Source organism: Atractosteus spatula, chromosome 3 (assembly GCF_055471065.1).
Source record: "Atractosteus spatula isolate fAtrSpa1 chromosome 3, fAtrSpa1.hap1, whole genome shotgun sequence".
In the NCBI taxonomy this organism is placed as follows: domain Eukaryota; kingdom Metazoa; phylum Chordata; class Actinopteri; order Semionotiformes; family Lepisosteidae; genus Atractosteus; species Atractosteus spatula.
In genome coordinates, this window is record NC_142708.1 from 9,643,295 (window position 1) to 9,663,805 (window position 20,511).

Sequence of the window (20,511 nt, forward strand, 5' to 3'; positions counted from 1 at the left end):
TGAGGGCCTGGAAGTCAGGTGTTCAAACTCACACTATATTTTCAGTGGCAAAAAAATGCGACATTAGTTCTACCTCCTTTTACTTCAACTAAACACAAAACACTGCATCTCAACACACTGCTGCTGTGGACTTTTAAAGCCAGAGAGACTAGGGAAAGCCATGTGAGACCCCTGGAGGAAAACATTTTGAGTTTAAGGTCTCAACGAACGTAATACATATGAAAAACAGAAATCCCCAATACATATTCTTGGCATTGAGAGATTTCATGTACAGGTCTAAAGTTCAGTGTGAGGATGATTTCTTCTGTGTGTTGAAGTCAGAATGAAGTGCCTGGTAATTAAGACACCATGGCTCATCTTAACTTTGCAGACACGTATAAAAATGCAAAGAGAAAACTTGTAATTACAAAAGCTAAATCACAGAACTTGACATGACCAAAAATAGGAACTATTCTGTGTGGGGTTATAACTACACCCAGGGCATGAGAAGACAAGTAGTATGTTTACAGCTTCTGTTGCTTGCCACTAAATGTGCAGGTGAGTTGCCCTAGAAAAAAAAAAACCCCAACACATTCAAATATAATGAAGACCAAAACAAAATGATCAGCATGTCCAAGTGTAATCTGTACAGCCAGCTGCGTAATGGCATCCTTCAGGACAAAGTCTGCACAGTGACTAGAAGCCAGACACCGAATGCCACCTTTGTGAGCCACACCTTAAAGCACAATATCATACGTATAAAAAAGCAAGTAAAACATACTGCAGTGAGATAAGCCGAGGTAGTTTTATTGTAATACAATAAACCATTATTTCATCCACTTAAAGCTGTGCAAGCAAATAAGACTCCTGCTTCAGGATTTTATTATAACAGCCTTTTTGTTAGAAATAGCAAGAACGTCTCTGTGGAAGAAACAGCAATGAGCTGCCAAGATGAGGGGTTTGAATCTGAAAGGTCGTAAAATCAGTTTTTTTGGCAGCTTATTGCTTATTTTCACCCTCCTGTAATTACTTGGATTTTTTTCAGTTAATATTTTATTTACCTGGCACTTTTGTCCGAAGTGACTCACATTTGCATCCATTTACACAGCTGTGTGATAATTTAGGTGAAGCATCTTGCTCAAGGGAACAGCAGCAGTACTAGGGCTGGGATTCGAACCCACAACCTCCCAGGTGTAAGTCCAGAATCCTGCCCACTGCTCCACACACACCTCCACACGTCTCTCCAGAAAATACTACCTTCAAACACAGGTAACATTACAGAGTCACAAACACATCTTTAAACTTTCCTTTTATTGCCGTGGACTTTTCCAGTCAACATGTGTAACCGTTGTTACACAACAGGTAAGTGAAGCAAGTCTGCACACGCCTGGACTGAGTTGTAAACAAGGTTTTACACATTCAGCGCAGTTCTCTGAGACCCATAAGCAAGCAGCATCTGAGTCTCCCGTCATCTGATGTGCCAGATGATCTGTTTGCCCTTTAGGAAAGTACAGTAATGTGGAAGTAATCGGCGTGATTTTAGGTGCACTGTGTCCATGGCTCAGTTTGCAAGAGTAGGGGTACCAGCCCTGTTGTCCCACCTGGGTTTGTTCAATCTGGCCGCACTGAAGAAACCTCTCGCTTCACTTCCTGACCTGCTGTGCAGTGGGGCTGCCCGGGACATGTGTCAGCACCTCAGTGTAGTGCAGGGACTCTAAAACCATTGCATCCAGTACAACAGGTTCATCCATCCCATGATTGCTCTGTTCAATACAGAGCTGCAGTGAGCTGGAGCCTAGCCTGGCAGGCAACGGGTGTTGACAAGGGATCTGGGATGGGACCCCAGGCCATCAGCAGGAGGAAACTGCTTCCATTATTAAAAGAAAAAAAAATGCATACATCTCCCTATACAGTCAGGCACACCGGGAGGTGTTTAAGTTATTTTCTGACATTGCAGAGGAAGCTCTAGATTGGTCACAGAACCTTTTAAAATGCTCGTCGGACAACAGCTCAACCAGCACTGAGCTTGCATTGTGTTCTGGGGAAGCAGCATTGTACATTTTAACCAGGCAAACCTGTTTCTTCAACACGTTTGCATAGTATCTCTCCCATGACTGAATTCAATATTACATTTTTCTTCAATTAACATAGCACAGTGATGTTGCTACTAATTTAAAATAATTTAGCATAACAATGACCATTTCTTGAATCTGTAAGTAGCTTGCACTGCAACAAACACTTCTTAAACTAAACAGATTTAGGGTATATCCACCCCATCTACTTTCGAACCTCGTTATCCAATGCAGGGTCGCAGAGCCTATCCCAGCAAGCACTGGGTGCAAGGCAGGATACACCCTGGATAGGAAGCCAGTCCATCAGAAGGCACATACAGATACACACTCACAACCTTCTTTTCCCAGAAGCCAATTAACCTACCGGTATGCTTTTGGTCTGTGGGAAGAAACTGGAGCACCTGAAGGAAACCTGTATGAAAATGAGAAGAACATGCAAACTCCACATAGAAACTGAACCCAAGGCCCCAAGGTTGCACGGCAGCTGTGCTGATGGAAGATCCTACAACCAAAATACAGAATGTGGACTAATTTTAGACGGCTGACTCAGAAATAGTCGAAGCTGCCTGTAGCTTGGAGAATTTCTTGTGAAACACTGCAAACGAGCTGTGTCTCTTCACCGCTGCCGTTGGTAAAGCTGGCCTGTCGAGGACGAACTGCTGGGCTGTACTGGGCAGGTACTGGTTCTGTGGAGCTCCAAGCAGCTGGAGGAGATCTGCAGGTCCGGTGCGGGCTAGGTAATGCCAGGGCCTCTTGCCGCTGGTGTCTCTCAGACTGGGGTTGGCTTTGAACTTGTGCACAAGGACGCGGATCAGCTTCTTGTGACCATGAATGGCAGCAATGTGCAAGGGGGTGTAACCACAGCTGGACTTCACGTTCACATCAAGCTCCAGCCCTGCCTTACTCACACCGTACCACAGGGTATTGAGCACCTGGTGGTCCCCGTGCTTGGCTATCCAGTGCAGCACCGTGTACCCGGAAACGAAGTCCTTCTTGCTGAGCAGGCTGGGCTGCTCCCTGAATAAGCTGTATATCTCAGTCCAGGTACCGGCGGCCGCCTTCACCAGCCAGTCGTGTTCTCTGGAGTCCAGGGGCACCGGCGTGCTCCGGTATCGGTACGCGCCCTCCTGCGCCGCCACCGGTCTGGCTCGGGAGGCGTCCCCCTGGGAGATCTCTCTGTAGCTCTGCGCGCGTGCTCTCGGAGCAAGAGCTCGACTGAGGCCCAGGGAGGAGGACAGCAGGAGAAGCCTGCTGTGCTTACCTGAGGTTTCCTCACCGGGGAAAGACGAGTCTAAATCGGCGCCCATGCTGCGGCACTTTCTGCTCCTGAGTTTGTCCTTCTCTTTCCTGTTGCCTGCCCGCAGGGGCACCGGAGGCCCAGCTTCTCCTCCAAGAGGGGATGCCCATGTGTCCTGGCTTGGAAAGTTGCCCATCAAGCCGTGCCAGTCGTCAACTTTTCTCTCTGCGCGCTGGAGCATATCCAAGACTTTGCTCTGCCTGGTACCGGCAAGGCCCTTTGAATTCAGACCATCAATACTCCCCCACTCATCTCCCGGCAACCTTTGAGGGCTCTCTGCGTCCTCCGCGCAGGTGTAAGTGGGCCGAAGAAGATTCCCGTGACTGGCCGACAGCCCACTCCGGCTGCACAATGCTGATGTTTTAGCAGAGGGTCTTATGGGGGCTTCCGGGGGCAAATCATAGTGCAGAGGACGCAAACTGATCTGCCCCTCCTCCCCACTGTTCGCAGAAAGCTTGCACCAGATGCTGCTGGAGGCCTGAAGGTCTCCTGGGCTAGACAGATGGGATGTGCTTCGTGCTGTCGCTTGGGTGGCAACCAGGCCATTTTGAGCTGCGGGGAAGGCTGATACACAAGGGGAAGAACCTGAAATTCGGGGATGTGCTGGGAGTCTGGAATGCGAGGACCATAAAGAACGGGCAGAGTCTAAAGCTCTGTGACCCACCCTTTCATTGCAGTGTCTTTGTGGATTATTCTCAATAAAATCCGCATTTACAAGGGCCTTGTTCTGATTGCACGGGTGAGCTGGGTGGCTGAAGGACTTCCTCTCACAGTCTTTGGACTCCTGGCTGTGCTTACTCTCGGCTGCTTCTGACTGGCGGGTTTTAGCGCTGCACATATTTTCATTTGTGTCCCCGTTGAATGCGGGTTGCTTTGAGCGGATAGGGGCTGTTGGGCGCTCTGCCTTGGATACGCTCACCTCTGCAGCCCTGAAACTCTTCTCACTGTAATCTGCCAACGTTGGTTTGATGCTAACCGGAGACGACTGAGAAATGCAGTGGCTTTTAATGACGTCGGTTTTCGAGGACGGTGTTTTTTCTGTAGTATACAGAACGGGAGACGCTCCTGAGACTCTGGGATTAGCAACCGCAACATTATTGTTAACAAAGCCTGCTGAGCACAGGGTTGAATGCTCGTTTAGCGCGTTTAAAACGCCAGGCTTTTCGCTGGCTTTCCGTTTCGCTCTGCTATCAGATGGTTTAAAACTCTGACCTTTCTCGGGTTTTCTGTTCAGGTCCCGCCTGTTTGTAAAAGTCTCTCTCAACCCAGAGTCTTCCGTTTCTCCCGAAGACGAAACCGCGGAGCTGAAGTCTGGAACCAGGTCTCCGTATCTTCTTTTCAAGACAACGTACGACACTCCGCCTTCATTCTTCACCACGGCCACAGAGTTCACAAACCTCTTAAACAGATCCCTGTTCTGCGCCTGCTTTTCGGGATCCCGGAGAAATTCATGGAAGTGTCTAAGCAGATCAGCGTTTTTTACCTTTCCTCCTCGGCGACAGAGAAAATCCAAAACTGAATCTTGACTAAATTCTGTTGCCATTCCTCCAGGCTAAATGGAGAAAAGAAGCTTTTTACTCTTGACTCCTGGTTTTGGTTACGCGGAACGTGTGTTACTGTACAAAAGTTTCGAGCGCTCTCAAGTGAAACTCCTCCCTCAGACGATCACTGACCCCACCTGTGACTGCATACCTGAGTGTTGATTGACAAGCTCGGAATCTCGGCGGACAGATAGGAAAATAAAGTGAATTTAAGAGCAAGTATCGGATTCGAATTTCCTAAACTAGTCCAAAAATAGATACTTGGCTTTTTAATACACTTTTTAAACACATTTCACATTTCACAGTTTGTGAAATGAAAGAGTGCGTTGACCCACAGTTCACTAGAAACACCATACTTTTTCCTATGGGAACACGTGAAATCTGTGGTTTATAGCTTAGTAATGAAGGAAAACGCTCAGAATCCACACACTCAGGGTTTTGCGTCTTACGCGACATTGAAATAAAAACAACAACAACATTTTGGCAAGTATTAAAGTGTATGGATGTTAATGGCAACCAACTGAATAATAATTAGAAAATGAAATTTAATTTCCCCTGCTGGTCAAGACGTCTGATTCACCCTGTATAAAATGCATATTCCCTTACTTTGCAAAAATCAAAGGCTAAGGCTGTTTTAATTTGGATTTAGCTAGAAATGCTCTCTGACATGGCACATTCCGTGAAGTGCACGAAAAGCTACTTATAATTTTCATAAATCAGCGATTAGGGCTCTGAACCCCTAACGAGGAGATCAAGGGGTGAAATCACATTGCGCCAGCGATCCCAGCAACATACAGTAAATGGGTACCAAAATCGAGGTAAAAATATCATTTTGAAAGTTGCTTTGGATAAAAGCCATCAGCCAAATAGCAATACAGTTATAATAATGTTAAAGGCCAAGAATGGTCGTAAAAGATAAAGACACCCAGCGCTCGGTGCCTCAAGGTGTGTGCACGACTGTCAACAGCTGACTTTTATAAACCCATATATGTACAGTATGGCCAAGAAGAACAAAAGCTTCCGAAAGTTTAGCTGGAATTAGCCACCAATGCTGAAATTATGAGGGAAGAAAATACGGATAAATTTATGTCGTGACATGCCCTTGCGTATTGAGCTCTCGTCCTCCTCAGCAGCAGCAGAGCAGCAAGATGTCTGAGAAACCGACTTTCCCAGGCTTCCCGAAGAGCTTCGCCACTGCCCTGCTACATGCGATATACAAAGCATGTGACAGACTCATTAAGAGATTAACAAAATTCCCTTTCAGTTCTTTTTTTTTTCTTAATCTCACCTCCACCCCAACTTTGCAGGACTTTTTTCCCCCTCACTTTCTCATTTTTGTTCTTATCAGACAAAAACATTCTTACATTCACAAACAAAAAAAAATCATGAACTTCCTTCAAAAAATTAATTCAAAAACTTCCTACTAATATTCTTAACATCCAGTGCCATTCAAGTATGTCTCTAATGGGCCCCAAACATTCCTACACTCATCAAGTTTCCCCTGTAAATTATAGGAAATGATGACTTGTGATGCAGCCTCTTCATCTATTCTTTATACAGTCCTGTACTGTCCACCCATTTTTGCAATATTGATTTTTTAGCAATAATACGGAGTCTAGAAAGTAAGAAATTTTCATATTGATTTGCTGCATTAACCTTTGATAAATCACCAAGGATACATGCAAAGTGGAATTGAGATATTAAGGGACCTGAGAGCTTTCATCACTGTGGAGGACCAGAATGACTGTATGTGCTGACAATACCAGAATAAGTGTAATATTGATCCTTTATGTGTGTTACATTGTGAACACATCCCTGTATTATCCCACTTCACTTTTTCTGAGGTATAATAGTCTGTTTAAAACTTTGTACTGAAGCAGTTTATGTATGGCTCTAAATGGATAACTAGCATTATGCCACACAGTATCCCTGTCAAAATTCCCTTTTAGTTCTTAAAACTTTAACCAATCCCCCAGATGAAAAACGTGCAACAGGACAAGGGAAAATGGTGGAGACTTGTATTTTATTTTTAAGTGCCAGGTCTTCAGCAGTACAGAGGCGGTTATCACATTCAGGCTTCGAAAAGAGCCCTCTGCAAAAAACAGCAAGGTTGCAATTAATGAAGAACAAAGGAAAGGTGAAAAATTAAGCAGATTTTGTAAAGAAAAACTTTTTTTTCTATTTTCCGCAAAGGAAACTTTTTTAAAATTATTTTTTTTTTTAAAGAGAGAATCTGCTCTACAACTGCCCAGTAAAAATTCATTGATTAACGTTAACATCTTGAGTGCGTAAATGATCTTAATGCTTTCTTATTTGTGATAGGAATTCTCAGCAACCACTTATTCTTTAAAAAAACCTGTGATTAAAAATAGTATTTATGACTGTGTGACAAACTTGCCGAACTGACAAAAGGTGAGGAAATTACTCCCACTATTCTCAAATTTGACAAAACTTGTGCGACTGTCTCAACCTGGGTCTGAATCTTCCCGGAGCAGTTTAGAAACAATGTACAAAATACCTTACAGTACAGACATTCTCCATCTAATTTTACGAAAGCACATTTTCCGGTTAATTGTGAAACAAGACACCAATCACAACACTCAAGGTGATGAAAAAGGATTTGGCGAGAACCAAAAAGTGATTTCAAGCAGTGTAACTTTTAGGAATATTCTTCAAAGATCAGAGGTAATCATGATGGCAAAATGACCACTTAACACGAATCTCGAGAACAGATAAAACAACATTAAAGAGTGGGGGGGAAAAAAGTAAATCTACTTTTTTTTTAGAACTTTTCTTTTATAATTTTTTTGGATTTTTCTTTTTTTTTTTTTTTTTAGCTGTGCTCAACAAAGGGTTATGAATCAGCAGCAAACGGGTTATTTTTCTTTATTTTTCCTCTGGCTCAATCCGGTGTAGCCTGGTGGGATACCACCCCTGACTGCTGTTGGCTCGCCAGCCCTCAGCCGCGATGATGGACATTGACCGTGCCCTTTCCGCTATGTGACGCTGACCGGCCTCAGGGGGGGGCAGGGGGAGGGGCTGCCCTCCGGCCACGCCGCCGTGGCGCCGCAGGCCAGCCCCCCGCTCTCCGCGCCGGCCCCCTCCGGAGCGCTGTCCTCGTTGTAGAGGCGCTTGATCCCGTCGTAGAACTCGTCCACCTCCATCTCCTCCACCTTGCGCTTGGCGGAGGCCGGCTTCCAGCCCGGCCGGACCAGCGGGCGAGGGCGGGTCGGGGCGCCTTCGGGCCGGCTGGTGCTCCTGGGGTCCCGCGGGGCCGGGGGGAGCGGCTGGCGCCAAGGGATGCCCCGGGCGCAGGGCGCCAGGCTGTGCTTCTGGGGTTGGTAGATGTACACAGTGTTGGGAGGCATGGGAGCCTGGTGTGGAGAGAGGCGACGTGCCACCAGCTCTCGACAGCGGATCAGCTGGGAGCTATCCATCTGGCCAAAAAGAAAGAAAAGACGGACGACTAGTAAAAGGGTCCGAGTGGAACAGCGACTGGTTTTCATTTCTCGTTACGTTCTCCTTACGTTCAACAGCAGGAGGGGCGCAGATGTATCAGCCTGAGTCTATCTGGGAAACCACGAGATGGATTAGCATGACGAAAACACGATCCGATTTTGACGCCCTGCTCAAATTAGAATTCAATTCTTATACATGTCCAATAAAACGCCTTTCCCCTCACTTTTTCTACTTCGGACATAGGTTACTTTCCAAATCTTATCATGAACTAAGAGTGCCATCTTCGCGTCTTGCCGGCTGCTGAAGATTCGCTACCGAATTCCGATCAGGCAATGGCTGGGCCCAGACAAGACAGAATAAAGCCTTAAAGGCGAGCGCTGACAGTTACCTGGAGCTTCTTCAGCAGGTCGGCGGTGAGAGCGAACCAATCAGGACAGCACTTCTCCAGTTCTAAGGTGACCATAGCCAGCGCCAGGGTGGAGCCCTTAAACTGCAGCAGTGTGTGGTCAGCCAGGCAGTGGTGGAGCTGCCGTGTGAGGAGATACACATGCTGAGAGGGGTTCATTCCCGGCACGATGGCAGAGACCTGGGACCTGCTGGACAGCACCATCGCGTGGAACTAAAGCAATGAAGAATAGACGTCCACATGAGTCATGGCACCCGTCTGTGCAGGACTGCACAACAAGAGGCAGGAGTTGGGTTACCAGTCCACCTTGAAGCTTTTTAGCTAATAAAATGTCATTTTCAGAAGGGTGAGAAAAACCTAAAGTTCACAAACTGATTAAAACATGCTTCCAATTACAACTGAGCTGACCGTTGTCCTTGAGCTGACCCTGACTGAATGAAATCCAATATAAACAGAACTCCCAACTGGCAGAATAAATCTTGTGAGGCTCTGTAACTGTGAATATAAGGTATGCCAAGAAATCGGGCATTCACTGAACGGACTGTACTATTTAGCTCCGATTAGCTTTCGAACTACTACTTTAAAAGGTAGCCGTTATTGCCTGGTTATTATAACCAGATGACTTCCTTACCGACATGGGAGGGGTTGACAGGTTTAAAACAAAGTGATGTGCAGTGTGGAGAAGCAATATTATATGAACAAAGGTTTGGCCTGATTAACAATACTGTACAGAGAGATAGGCTCTCCTTTCAATACACACGACTGCTATCGACTTTCCAGAACAAAAAAGGGAAAAAAGTTGAACGTGAAAGTGAATATGTTTCTGCTTGTTGACCGGTCCTCTCAACCGGTACCACCCCTCCTTCTCCATCCGAACTTGAGCCGTTCGGTTTTTAGAAACGTCCAAGCTGGGCGCGCTTGGCTTCGCCTGCCAGTCGCTCCGGTGAAGAGAACGCCAGCCGGGTGCACTCACGATATGAAGGAAATCCAGCGGCGTGGCAGTGTGCAGGTCCCAGCTCAGCTTATCCAGGACGATCCTCTCCATTCGCAGGATCTCGGACGGAGAGCAGCCGCAGCAGCTGTTCTTGGCCAAGTCCCGCAGGGCTGGGATCCTCTGCGGACAGACAGGGCTCAGACTGCATCGCCACTGTGAAGCCCACTGTGCCAACTGGCAAAACAGCTTCTCGTGAGCGGTATGTTCTGTTTGGAGTAGCTCAGTCCTCAGCTGGCTTTCCTGTGGCATGGCGGTACCTAACCACAGAGCTGGACAGATGAGCTCTGACTCTACTCCTCAAATGAGATATCGATTTTTCAAAAGTGTGCTCAGAATTTTTTTTGTTACCAAAAAAAACAACTCTTGCATATTTTAGGCTTTTGTAACTTTTTTGATTTGTAAATATTCTCAGTACGAAGATTATGTTTCTCTGTACGGACTCCAGGCCTAAATGTTGCAGCGCTTTGATACTCAAAACTACTTGACCTCCGCTTGCACTACTTTCCTTTTGATTTATCACATTGTACAATAGTCTGTGTAAATAAATGCCACTGTGCTCTGCAACAGCTCATTGTGAGGGGCTCGTTGAATCTTAACTCCTGTAAGAGGCTAACAGCAGCTCGTGATGGTGAGATTACTGAATCAGAGGTGGTTATTGTAATATCGCTGCGTCCACTGAGGATTTCCTTTCAAACGATGTCAGATGACATCTTACTATACAAGATTTACAGTCTGTTGTTAAAACTTCATTTAACAACGCTGTTCATTTCATATGTCAAAAACAAACAATACAAACCACGAAACAAAAATACCTGCTTGTTAGGTAAATACTCCTTACGATAAGTAGCTGGTTGGTACAAGTAGTAAGCAAGTTTCAACTAGCCAAGGCTGGACTGTAATGTGTTCTGAGCTGCGGGCGCTACAGGTTTTTTTTCCGGCTTTCAATCTCAATGTCTTTCAACGTTCCCTCAATTACATCACCACATTGAAGAGGCTCGGGCAGAGAGAGCATGGAGGCTGTCCAGGTCAATGCCAGTCAATGAAAACAAGCAGGAATTTTCTTTTTCACTCCACACAATGTGCAGAAATGTCACGGGTCACGCTGATGACTTTTATTGCAATGCGATGTCATTTCAAACGTCCTGTGATTATTCAGGCACTGTACAGCACGATTCGATTTTTAGACGCTGCTTAGCATTAGCTGAAGCACATCTGTCCCGAATTTGGTGCAATACTTTCCCTACGCTCAAATTGAAGTGGACAATGCACGAGAAACAAAAAGATAATAATAGCTTTATCAGGTGAAAGCAATTTTTTTTGCTTTAGGAAGAGGCGTTTCTCCTTTCTCTTGCCTCAGAAAGATCTAAGCAAAACTGGTGTTGCACAATATGAGGATGTACTTGTCTGATCACCAGAGGGAGTCAAAGGTTAAAAAGCACAGCTCTGGATTCCTTAGGCAGACTCCCCACCACACCGAGCAAACAGACACCACCTTGAAATGTGTTCATTTATCACAACTGGCAAAAATGCAGATAAAAGTGAAAGTAACAAGAAGGTCGTTGGGGGCATCCTAGCAATCTGCAGGAGTGGGAGGGGCTCTAGACTCCTGCTGCACGAACGATTTTCAGATTTTATTTACACTCACAACACAGTACTCAACCAATCTCAGTAAGTCGTTTTGGATAAAAGCATCAGCCAGCCAAATGGAAAAGGAAAAGGGACTGTGCAGATTGCACGCCACTGTGAAACAGGGCAAAGGCAGAAGCCGAGATGGGAGGGCACAGAGGTTCTGGTGCGGATGAACAGGGGCTCCAGGCAGTCATCTCGCCCGCGTGTGCTAGCCTGTGACCAGACAGATGGTGGAGAAGGGACAGAGCAGCAGGATATCGATGCAATACAGCGCACCTTATGTCACACATGGCCACCTAGCCCACTGCATTGCCCTCTTAGTAAAAGTGTCTAACTTTAAAGAAGAACAAAAACATGCTTCCTCATGTGTACAATAGGCCGGAACAAAATATAAAAACAGAAAAATGCTAAACATCTCACATCAGCATTTAGAACACGTGGGCATATACTATCACGATCGGTCACTATCTTTACTGACAAGTGCCTGGGATGATGACTGTCCAATTACTTGCACAAATTATTGTTATGTTGGTGGACCAGTAGGTCGCACTCCTAACTATCCGAAATTCCAAACAAATAGTGACTAGGGACACTGCAGTGTAGGCACGGTCTTTCAGAGGAGATGTTAAACTACTTGGGCATCAGAACTGCATGGGACTATTTGTAATATTCCACAAAGGGCTTATACAGCCTATCCTTCCTCAAGTTCCATATTAATTCATCAATCATTTTCCCATTTCTCCCCATGGTCTGATGTAAAGCGGGGCTGCTATAACATTCCATTTATAAAGCCAGTCATTCAACCACTGTTATACTCTGCAGTTTACAACACCGTCCTCCAGAATTCATACCACATCTAAGAGCTGCTTAAGGAAGGTATGTCTCAGAACACAGTTACCTTCTAAAAAGGCTCAAAGGATTTCACAAACTGCAAAAATCTTTATAGCTTTCAAATCAGTGTATTTGCTGTACTATTACCCACTGCACGCACAGCATTCGAAAAGGCATTCGAAATCTCCATTTCACTTGGGGTATACAGAAAAAAAATGAAAGAAGAATGAAGAGCCAGGCTGACCTCTAGAAAATTATTTTCCATTTGATTTTGTTTCCACCTACAAAACTACTGATGTTTGAGTAGGGTGGGAGTCAGGGAGAGACTTAAAAACGATATAATACAAGTGGCTGCAGACATGGTTTTCCCTAAGATGCCAGCTCCCCGGGAAGCACATAAGAAGGGTTTGTGGTCCTAGCACTGATCCTTGCGGTACTCCACTGATTCCATCACACCACAATGACATCTGTCTAATTGCATCAATTAGAGGTCCAGCTTTTCTGGGTGTCCTTACCTCATCCTCCTCGGTGGTTTTGGCAGCCAAGAAGTAGCAGGAGATGGCAATGCAGCGCAGGTACTTCGGACGGGCCTAGGGGAAAGAAGGAACACTTGTTACCATCGCAGGATAGACACTTCTTCCAGCAATAACAGGGCGCGGCATCTGGAAACAACAGCCCGACTGCCTCGGACATATAATCCAAGGTACAAGCCAGAGAGAGTCAGGCAAGCATTTTCTTTTTTTTTTTAAATCAGAAAGAGAAAGTGAAGTAGGGACAAGTATGAAACACTTTGTGAAATACTGCTTGCTAAACAAGACTACTGAAAAGTCAAACTTCTCAGAAGACATTTCTGATGTAAAAGTCAGTCGGTATTACACTACACAGAAAGAGCAAATCATATTTCAGAAGTGACAAATGAAAACAAAATGAGTGACAAAAGAGCTCTGCTGCAGTTGGTTTGCTCTCTGACCATGCACGGACAGTGGTTTTCCTCCTGAACTCGGCAAAACTACAAACTGACTCAAGGTAATGATGCATCACAAAGCACCCAAATCTTTACTCTGTGCTATTAAGGACACTCTGAAATTCTTCCGAGATGCTACCCGTCAAGAATGGCCAGAACTCGTATTAATGAAATGGCTCTGACAAGAATTCTCCAAACAACTGCAGTTACAAACATGCACAAACAGTGATGTGAAACAGAAAATACACTTCCTTATGATTCTATAGTTTCACATATTGAGATATATTTGGCCTTCACCTAGCCCTAACAGGAGATACATCTAACCTTGTGTGACAGATACCCCACACAAATTTTATCATTATTTATTAAATAAAACAGCCAACATTCAGTAGTCTTGTGTGAAAAAGTATGTATGGAACCCCCTTGAGGGGGCAATAACTTGAAGAAAACGTTTCCCGTAGAGTTTTAGTCTCTCACATCACCGGGAAGAATTCTGGCCCACTCCTCCTTACAAACCTGCTTCAGCTCAGCGATGTTGGAGGGCCGCTCTCTTTAGGTCGCGCCACGGCACCTGAAAGAGGTTGAGGTCTGGACCTCAACTTGGCCATCCTCATTCTTTTCCTTTGAAGCCATACGGTTGTGGATTTACCGGTGCGTTTCGGATTATTCTCCTGTTGCACGATCCACTTTCGGCTAACCCTAGCTGTTAGACAGATGGTCTCGCGTTTTCCTCAAGAATGTACAGAGAGGAATTAATGGTAGACTCCATAACTGTGAGGCTTCCAGGGCCTGCGGCTGCAGTGCAGACCCAAATCACCCCCCTCCGGCACCACGCTGGACGGCTGGTCTGAGGCTCTTGTGGCGATACACAGTCTTTAGTTTTTGCCAAACATGTCATTTTGCATCACAGCCAAACAACTCCACTTTGGTTTCATCTGACCAGAGGACATTGTTCAGAGGACAAGGATCATTTAAGTGCCTTTTAGCAAACCTAAGAAATGCAGCAACGTTCTTTTTGGAGAGAAAGGGGTCTTTTCCTATTGGTAGGATCATGAACTCTTGACGTTTACTGTATTGACAGAGGCCAGCAGATGCCTGGATCTAACTGTGGTTCTCTGCGATCTCTAGGAGCATCATATGGTGTGATCTTGGGGCGAATTTGCTGGGACGCCCACTCCTGAGTAATCTGGCAATCACTGTAAATTATCCTTCTCACTTTGGAATGATGGTAATGATGGTGATGATGGAGATGAGATGATTCTTAGTCTGAGACCATCACAGATATCTTTGGACCTAGGCATGATGCGTTACTACAAACCTGTACGCTCCAGACCAAACTGACCAAGTTTCTGAATTTGTATAAAGGTGGAAGCACATCCTGATGATCACAGAATTATAGCAGCACCTGATTCTCATGACCTTAACTAACAAGGAAGCAGTACGGGTGCACACAAGGCTTCTGGATGATTTTTTTAAATTTTAATAATGACAAAAGTGAAATTTGTGTGTGTTATTTGTCACATGACATTGGATTTGTCAGCTGTAAGAGGACTTGGTGAAGACTAGGTGAAGGTACGATACAGTAGATCTTAACATATAAAACCACAGAAGCTGAAGAGGGTGTGCTTTCTTTTTCACATCACTCTGCCCATGGACTTTTCCACATTTTATTGTGTTACAATACGAGATCATAATGTATTTAATTGGGATTTTTTGCCATGGACCAACACAAAACATATTAGAAGGTTAGCCCAGGAGGGAGACGCACTCCTCATTAGCCAAATCATTCCACCCCAGTTGCTTGTGCTTTTTATCGAACTAGAGAAAAGGTTACTTACCTTTACGATGGCTAAGAACCGGTCCAAAGTACTGATGCCCAAAGAAAGCGTCTCTGGATAAAGCTGGAGTCGGCGGTGGAGATCAGTCAACCATCGGACCACCTCATCCCGCTGTGCTGGAGAGATATCTGTATCCTGATTGCAAATACAACAAACAGAGGCCACACTGAAGCTGCAGACAACATCCACTCTGTTAGAGAGAACAAGGCTAAATCTCATGATCTTGAATTACTCAAACAACAGCTATACTCAAGACTCTCATACTCGGGTAAAACCGAGCAATTCCAAGTAAGTCACAGAAATCTTTTGTTCTTTTTTTATTACAAACATTTTCCTACTGACTCTGAACTCTTTAGAAGGCAATAATCAAGAAAAACTTACAAAGACCCCGGATCTTAAAATAAGCTTAAAGCTTTTTCATTGTGCAATTTCTATGGTAATTTTGATGTCTGACGCAGCCACTAAAAAAGGAAACTATTGTTGGGTCTGTAAGAATTGAAGAATCTTTTATGGAGGAGTATTACAGTCAATGGCTCTCAGTGTCACAAAAGCACAGGCTAGATGGTTTACTGCCATGTCACTATAGCGGCCAACTCGAGTCTGCAATTATAAAACTACATCTGAAAAGCAAAATCAGGTTTTAAACCTGCATTTGTTTACTACAGGCCGGTTAAGGAGTTATTTTCTCAGACAGTGGAAGGCAGACGGAGATCTAGGCGTCATAAGTGCTTAATTAATTAGAAAAATCCACATATGTCCATGTAGGAACTATAGCTTCTCCTCAGCACACAGCTGAAGCGTCGCTTGTCACATTTGGAAAGTGATGTTAAAGGCATAATGACTGCAAAACACAGAGTGACTCAGATCAAACAGGTTTAGTACAAGTGAGAAACCACAAATATCAACCTGGAGAAGAAAAGCCATTTTATTCTTTGACACCCTACTTGTAATGCCTGCTCATCCGTTGTAACTCCTGGCTCTCAAGACTGACTGTACCACGGGCAATATTGGAGCCGAAAATGATCAAATAGTTTGAAACTTCATCGAAATCTGATGCTAACTGCATCTTAAAAACCCAAGATGATCAGATGGGGACTTCTGGAATTTTACTACAGTCGAGACAGCGTGATGCACATTAATGAGAGCACTCTAGAACTAGTTTAGGCAATTTAAAGTTTCTTTGAATCCATGGACATTTTTCTCAGGTTCAATCTGAGCTACAACACAGCCAAACCGAGGGCCTCGGTACATCAGTGTCTGGAACACTGTATACATCATCTAAAATTATTTGCTGTGTGTCACACATGCAGTATTGAATACTGTAACATCCTGATGCACCTCTTAAACCTCTATATGATAAAGATAAATCAGCTTGATTTTAATTCAGATTACTGACAGCTTGGTTGGAGAATGGATCTGCACTGTACGCATTCTGCTTTGAAATGTCAGGAGAAGAGAGGAAAGAAGTTCTCTTTTGGTAAAAAAAAAGACTCCCGCTTATTCCTTTTAGAATATCAAGTTGCAGTTTTCATCTTTACAATCCACTTTGTAAACAGACAGCAGTGTGCCATTGCACACCAAACCCACACCATGAATTTAGACATCTGAAGAAAAGACAGCATTATAATACCAACACTGTTTTTTTTTAATCTAAAGAACATGTACTAAAGTTAGCCACAAATGCACGTCACATGCAAGTCACATTTGTAAATGACCACCCTTCTTTCAAAGCTCCCTACCTGATTGGTGGGATTTTTCGGCACGTAGACCTTCCACATCGCGGCTTCCCTAGAAGTTGCCATTTCCAAAAGGAAAGACAACCTCTGGCTCTCCAGGGGCTCCGAGAACTTCATCGCGCCCCTTGGATTCGCCTGCCTCCCCACTGGATACAGCTACCTGAAAACCCCCAGACCCAATCAACACCAGAACGTTAGAAAGGCAAGCCATTCTGAGGTCTGTCTCTGGAGGATATCTGGTTAGCACAAACAGCACCCAGCCAGGCCCCAGGATTGAGCATGTTGAGGAATGCTGTCCCTGTGTGTTGTGACATTACTTTCCAACTGTCCCCCCCCCCCCCCCCCCCGACGCTAATCTGGGTGTGCAGACAGTATATTGGTTTAGGCATTTTTAAATTAGTCATCTAATTGAATTACAAGTGCGCCAACCCAGTACCACCGAATGGCACACTACAGGAGCTTACTCCTTTCTTGGGGCAAAATCAAAATGCAAAACACACAGTTTCAAGAACGCAGTTGGTAACAGACTGTTCAGGACACCTGGATTACTTCTGAGTGCAGTGTAGTATAATAAGTATAGTGTTGTATAAGGAAAGTACAGACATTATATATATATGCTTACTAACATATACACATGATGGAATATTTCAGTATAAAAAATGAAACTAAAAAAAACATACATATTACATAACACATACACATAAACCAGGGCTGCAGAATTCTACCTTGAAGAGCGACGCGTCAACTCATTTTTCTGACTTCAGAGGGAATCTCCCCTAAACGGGAGTTGCTACAGGAACCGAAACTGCTGCGATTCCTCAGAGCTCATGTGAGCTAATCCCTCTCAAGGTGAGGCAACGCTTCTCACTGCTCACGTCGACAGCATGTCGTGCTGTCTTGCCATGACACCGACTTTGGGTTGACCTCGAAGCGGTAATTAAGCAGGCGGACAGACACCTCCCTGTGTCATTTAGTTCAAGCAGGTAAGACCTCTTAGTTGAAGGAAACGGGGTTTGGTTGGTTACTAAGCAGCGTCACTCTGGTGACTCTATCGATGCCTTGGTGCGGCGATACGGGGTGTGAGATGTGCGTCACCCAGGGCGGCAGGTACGGTCATGATGACATTTCTTGCGGTCATTGCGTGTGCAAGGCTGCAAGGATTGTTAAATTTTGGGACCTACAGTACAGTTCACTCCCTCCTTCAGCTGATGGAGCCGTGCTGTCCGGGGGGGAGGGGCTGTACTGCTACAAAGGCAGTCCAGGAAACAGAAATGGCCGGAGACGAGCTGACCAATATCATCCACACAGGACGCGTAACTGGGCAATGTACTTGAAACGCTGAGGTACATTTGACCTCAAGTGTATTTTGAGTTCACACAAGCTCTAAAATGAAAAAAAAAATGTCCTGCATTGCGTGAACGTCCACTCTATTTTGTGTTCTAGTTTCGGTGAAACAGAAATTAAACTTGTTTTTTTTATTATTTTCAATTGTAAAGACCCAGCTTCCATTGTATTGGCCAGCCCACGGTACAAATTAAGGAAGACGAGCAGAAAGATGTTTTCACGGCCTCACGATTTTCATTATTTTCAACAGAAAACAAAAACGTTTTGAAACGAGGAGAAGAAAATACTACTTGGCGATACATTTGAAAGGACTATTCTGAACAAGACGATTATATCCAAATAACTCCTCTAATAGATGGAAACATATTTCAATGTTTAAAGAAAATAACGCTATTTTTTATTTCTATGCAACGTAGTTTGACAATTGGAGTATAAACACTATGCATGACTGAAAACATTGGAATTCGGGCATTTTGCCATTTGAACATCGTAAACTGTCCCTGTGCCGTACTACTAAGGTGATTTAATTACATTTTCTGAAGCTTTGTAAATAACAATCGTCTCACCTCCCCTGCAAAGCTGCGAGAGTCACAGTTTGACTTGGCGATCATCCGGTCCATTAAAGTGAGGCAAAATAAAAGGTAAATGTTATCTTCATTTTTTTCACTCGTCCATCTTGTGGTGTCTGTGTTGCCTTTGGATCCGGGGAAGAGGGAAGAAAGAGTAATGAAGGGGGGGAAATCCTCCAAAATAGGGTATTTAAAATAAAAAAAGGAACGGAATATAGACAAAAGCGTCTACTTCCGAAGGAGGGGACTAAAGGAAAGAGAAGAGACCTGCCCACTACCTTACTCGCTTCTCAATAGGCCATTTACAAGCGTCATTTCAGGAAATCAGCGTCGCCTGGTTTTACCGACTGTTTAAAAAAAATATTATTGGTCGTGAGAGCATAATTAAATTAGTTTTACGAAATGTGTGGTTTTAAATGCGTCGTTGAGGGGTGACTTGACACAGGACTATTTTCTAAGGCGAATGCACCTTTTAAAAATGGCCGCATCGTTATGTAATGCGATTTCGTCTCTCTCTCTCTCCCCCCCTCCCCTTTTGAGCAGAGGCTGGTTGTAAACAAGGAGCGGGGGAGAGGAGCAGACCGTAAGAGCCGACGTCCTTTACCAACATAAACCAACACCGGCCAATTCTGTCGTTTTTTTAAAAAAAATATTGCTTATGGATTAAAAAATCTCCTCATCTCAACTGCCCAACTCTTCCGTCTTTTATTTCCCTTGAGGCATATAATTAAAACAACCCCTGAAGTAGATTAGATGAGTTTACCCTGGGTACGTTTTAAGTGGAAAAGTAGAATTATTACTATTGTTACCGCAATTACTGTATATAGCTAGCTTTAAATAAATTAGAGAAGAAAGTCTCATTTTCAATAACAACCTCACCAGTGGGGCCTGCTCCTTGACAACAGAGACCAACAGATGCAATTAAAAACATTAGTCAAAAGAAATGAGAGAAACTTACTTGCAGATAATGTACCAATGAAACATACATTTTGTATGTAAGGGGAGAGGAAAACAGAGTGAAGTTCTCAGTGATGAAAGGAACACCAGTCACACCCTTTATTACCAAGCATGAGAACATAAGAGCGATTACAAACAAAACAGGCCATTCTGCCCAATACAACTCATTTGCTAGTTAGTAACTGATTGACTCAGTGATCTCAACCAGCCATTTCTTGAAGAAAACCGACATGTCTGCAATAACCATAGCAGCAACACCTGTGTCTTTTAATTATAGGCTCTTCTAGCTTAATGTTTTCCCATTTCACATTTTAGTTCTTGTTTTCATGATCTCTTTTCAAAAACCTGTCTGCACTAACAATCATCAGCCAGATGTTTGCCCAATCTTGAATTTTATGTGAATCTTTATGAGGTTCAATTGCTATTTCTACACTCCTATTATGGTATAATCAAAATAGTTTGCTAAAATGCAAGTCTAAATCATCTATATAAATCAGGAAGTGAAGTGATAGTAATACAGACCCTGATGACACTCTACTAATTATGTCAATCCTTGCACATTATACAACTTTATATATATATAAAGACTTCTAAAAATTTAACACATCACATCATATCATGTGCACCTGTGCAATACTATTGTTGTTTCTTCAATTAACTCATTTTCAGATTTTGTAATTTTCAGAACTTGAGATCTGTTTTTGTTCAATAACTGCCAGCCTAGTTTGCACTTAAGACCACCTTCAAGTTGAAAAACACATTTCCAATTTACAAGTCATCCTCACTATTTGCAAGATGTTGAAATATTGAATTTTATGCAAACAACGTGCCATCTGCTTCTACTGCACCTCCAGTCTGAGTACAAGCAAAATGTTTCTTCACTGATATTACAGTA

General features: G+C 44.0%; 2 protein-coding genes across 2 annotated transcripts; both read right to left on the reverse strand.

Moving 5' to 3' along the window:
- Window positions 1–1,273: 1,273 nt before the first annotated feature.
- sowahb (sosondowah ankyrin repeat domain family member B) lies at window positions 1,274–4,992 on the reverse strand. Its single transcript, XM_088911601.1, has one exon. The coding sequence runs from the start codon at window positions 4,889–4,891 to the stop codon at window positions 2,585–2,587; it is 2,307 nt and encodes a 768-aa protein (XP_088767727.1). The 5' UTR covers window positions 4,892–4,992; the 3' UTR covers window positions 1,274–2,584.
- A 1,903-nt stretch (window positions 4,993–6,895) lies between these two features.
- Window positions 6,896–19,191, reverse strand: ccni (cyclin I). The gene is made up of 7 exons (XM_088909871.1): window positions 18,657–19,191; window positions 16,750–16,906; window positions 15,011–15,145; window positions 12,724–12,798; window positions 9,728–9,868; window positions 8,737–8,967; window positions 6,896–8,326 (listed from the first exon to the last, which is right to left on the reverse strand). Exons 2-7 carry the CDS (start codon window positions 16,861–16,863, stop codon window positions 7,886–7,888), a joined length of 1,137 nt encoding a protein of 378 aa, XP_088765997.1. The 5' UTR covers window positions 16,864–16,906; window positions 18,657–19,191; the 3' UTR covers window positions 6,896–7,885.
- Between the last annotated feature and the right edge of the window lie 1,320 nt (window positions 19,192–20,511).

What these genes read in the sequence shown, in the direction of transcription:
- sowahb (XM_088911601.1), bottom strand. Translation starts at nt 4,891, where the DNA reads ATGGCAACAGAATTTAGTCAAGATTCAGTTTTGGATTTTCTCTGTCGC.
- ccni (XM_088909871.1), bottom strand. Translation starts at nt 16,863, where the DNA reads ATGAAGTTCTCGGAGCCCCTGGAGAGCCAGAGGTTGTCTTTCCTTTTG. An exon ending in AAACCACCGAGGAGGATGAG is followed by an intron (nt 9,869 to 12,723) that starts GTAAGGACACCC and finishes GTCTGTCCGCAG; the next exon opens with AGGATCCCAGCCCTGCGGGA. An exon ending in CGCTGGATTTCCTTCATATC is followed by an intron (nt 8,968 to 9,727) that starts GTGAGTGCACCC and finishes TCATTGCTTTAG; the next exon opens with TTCCACGCGATGGTGCTGTC.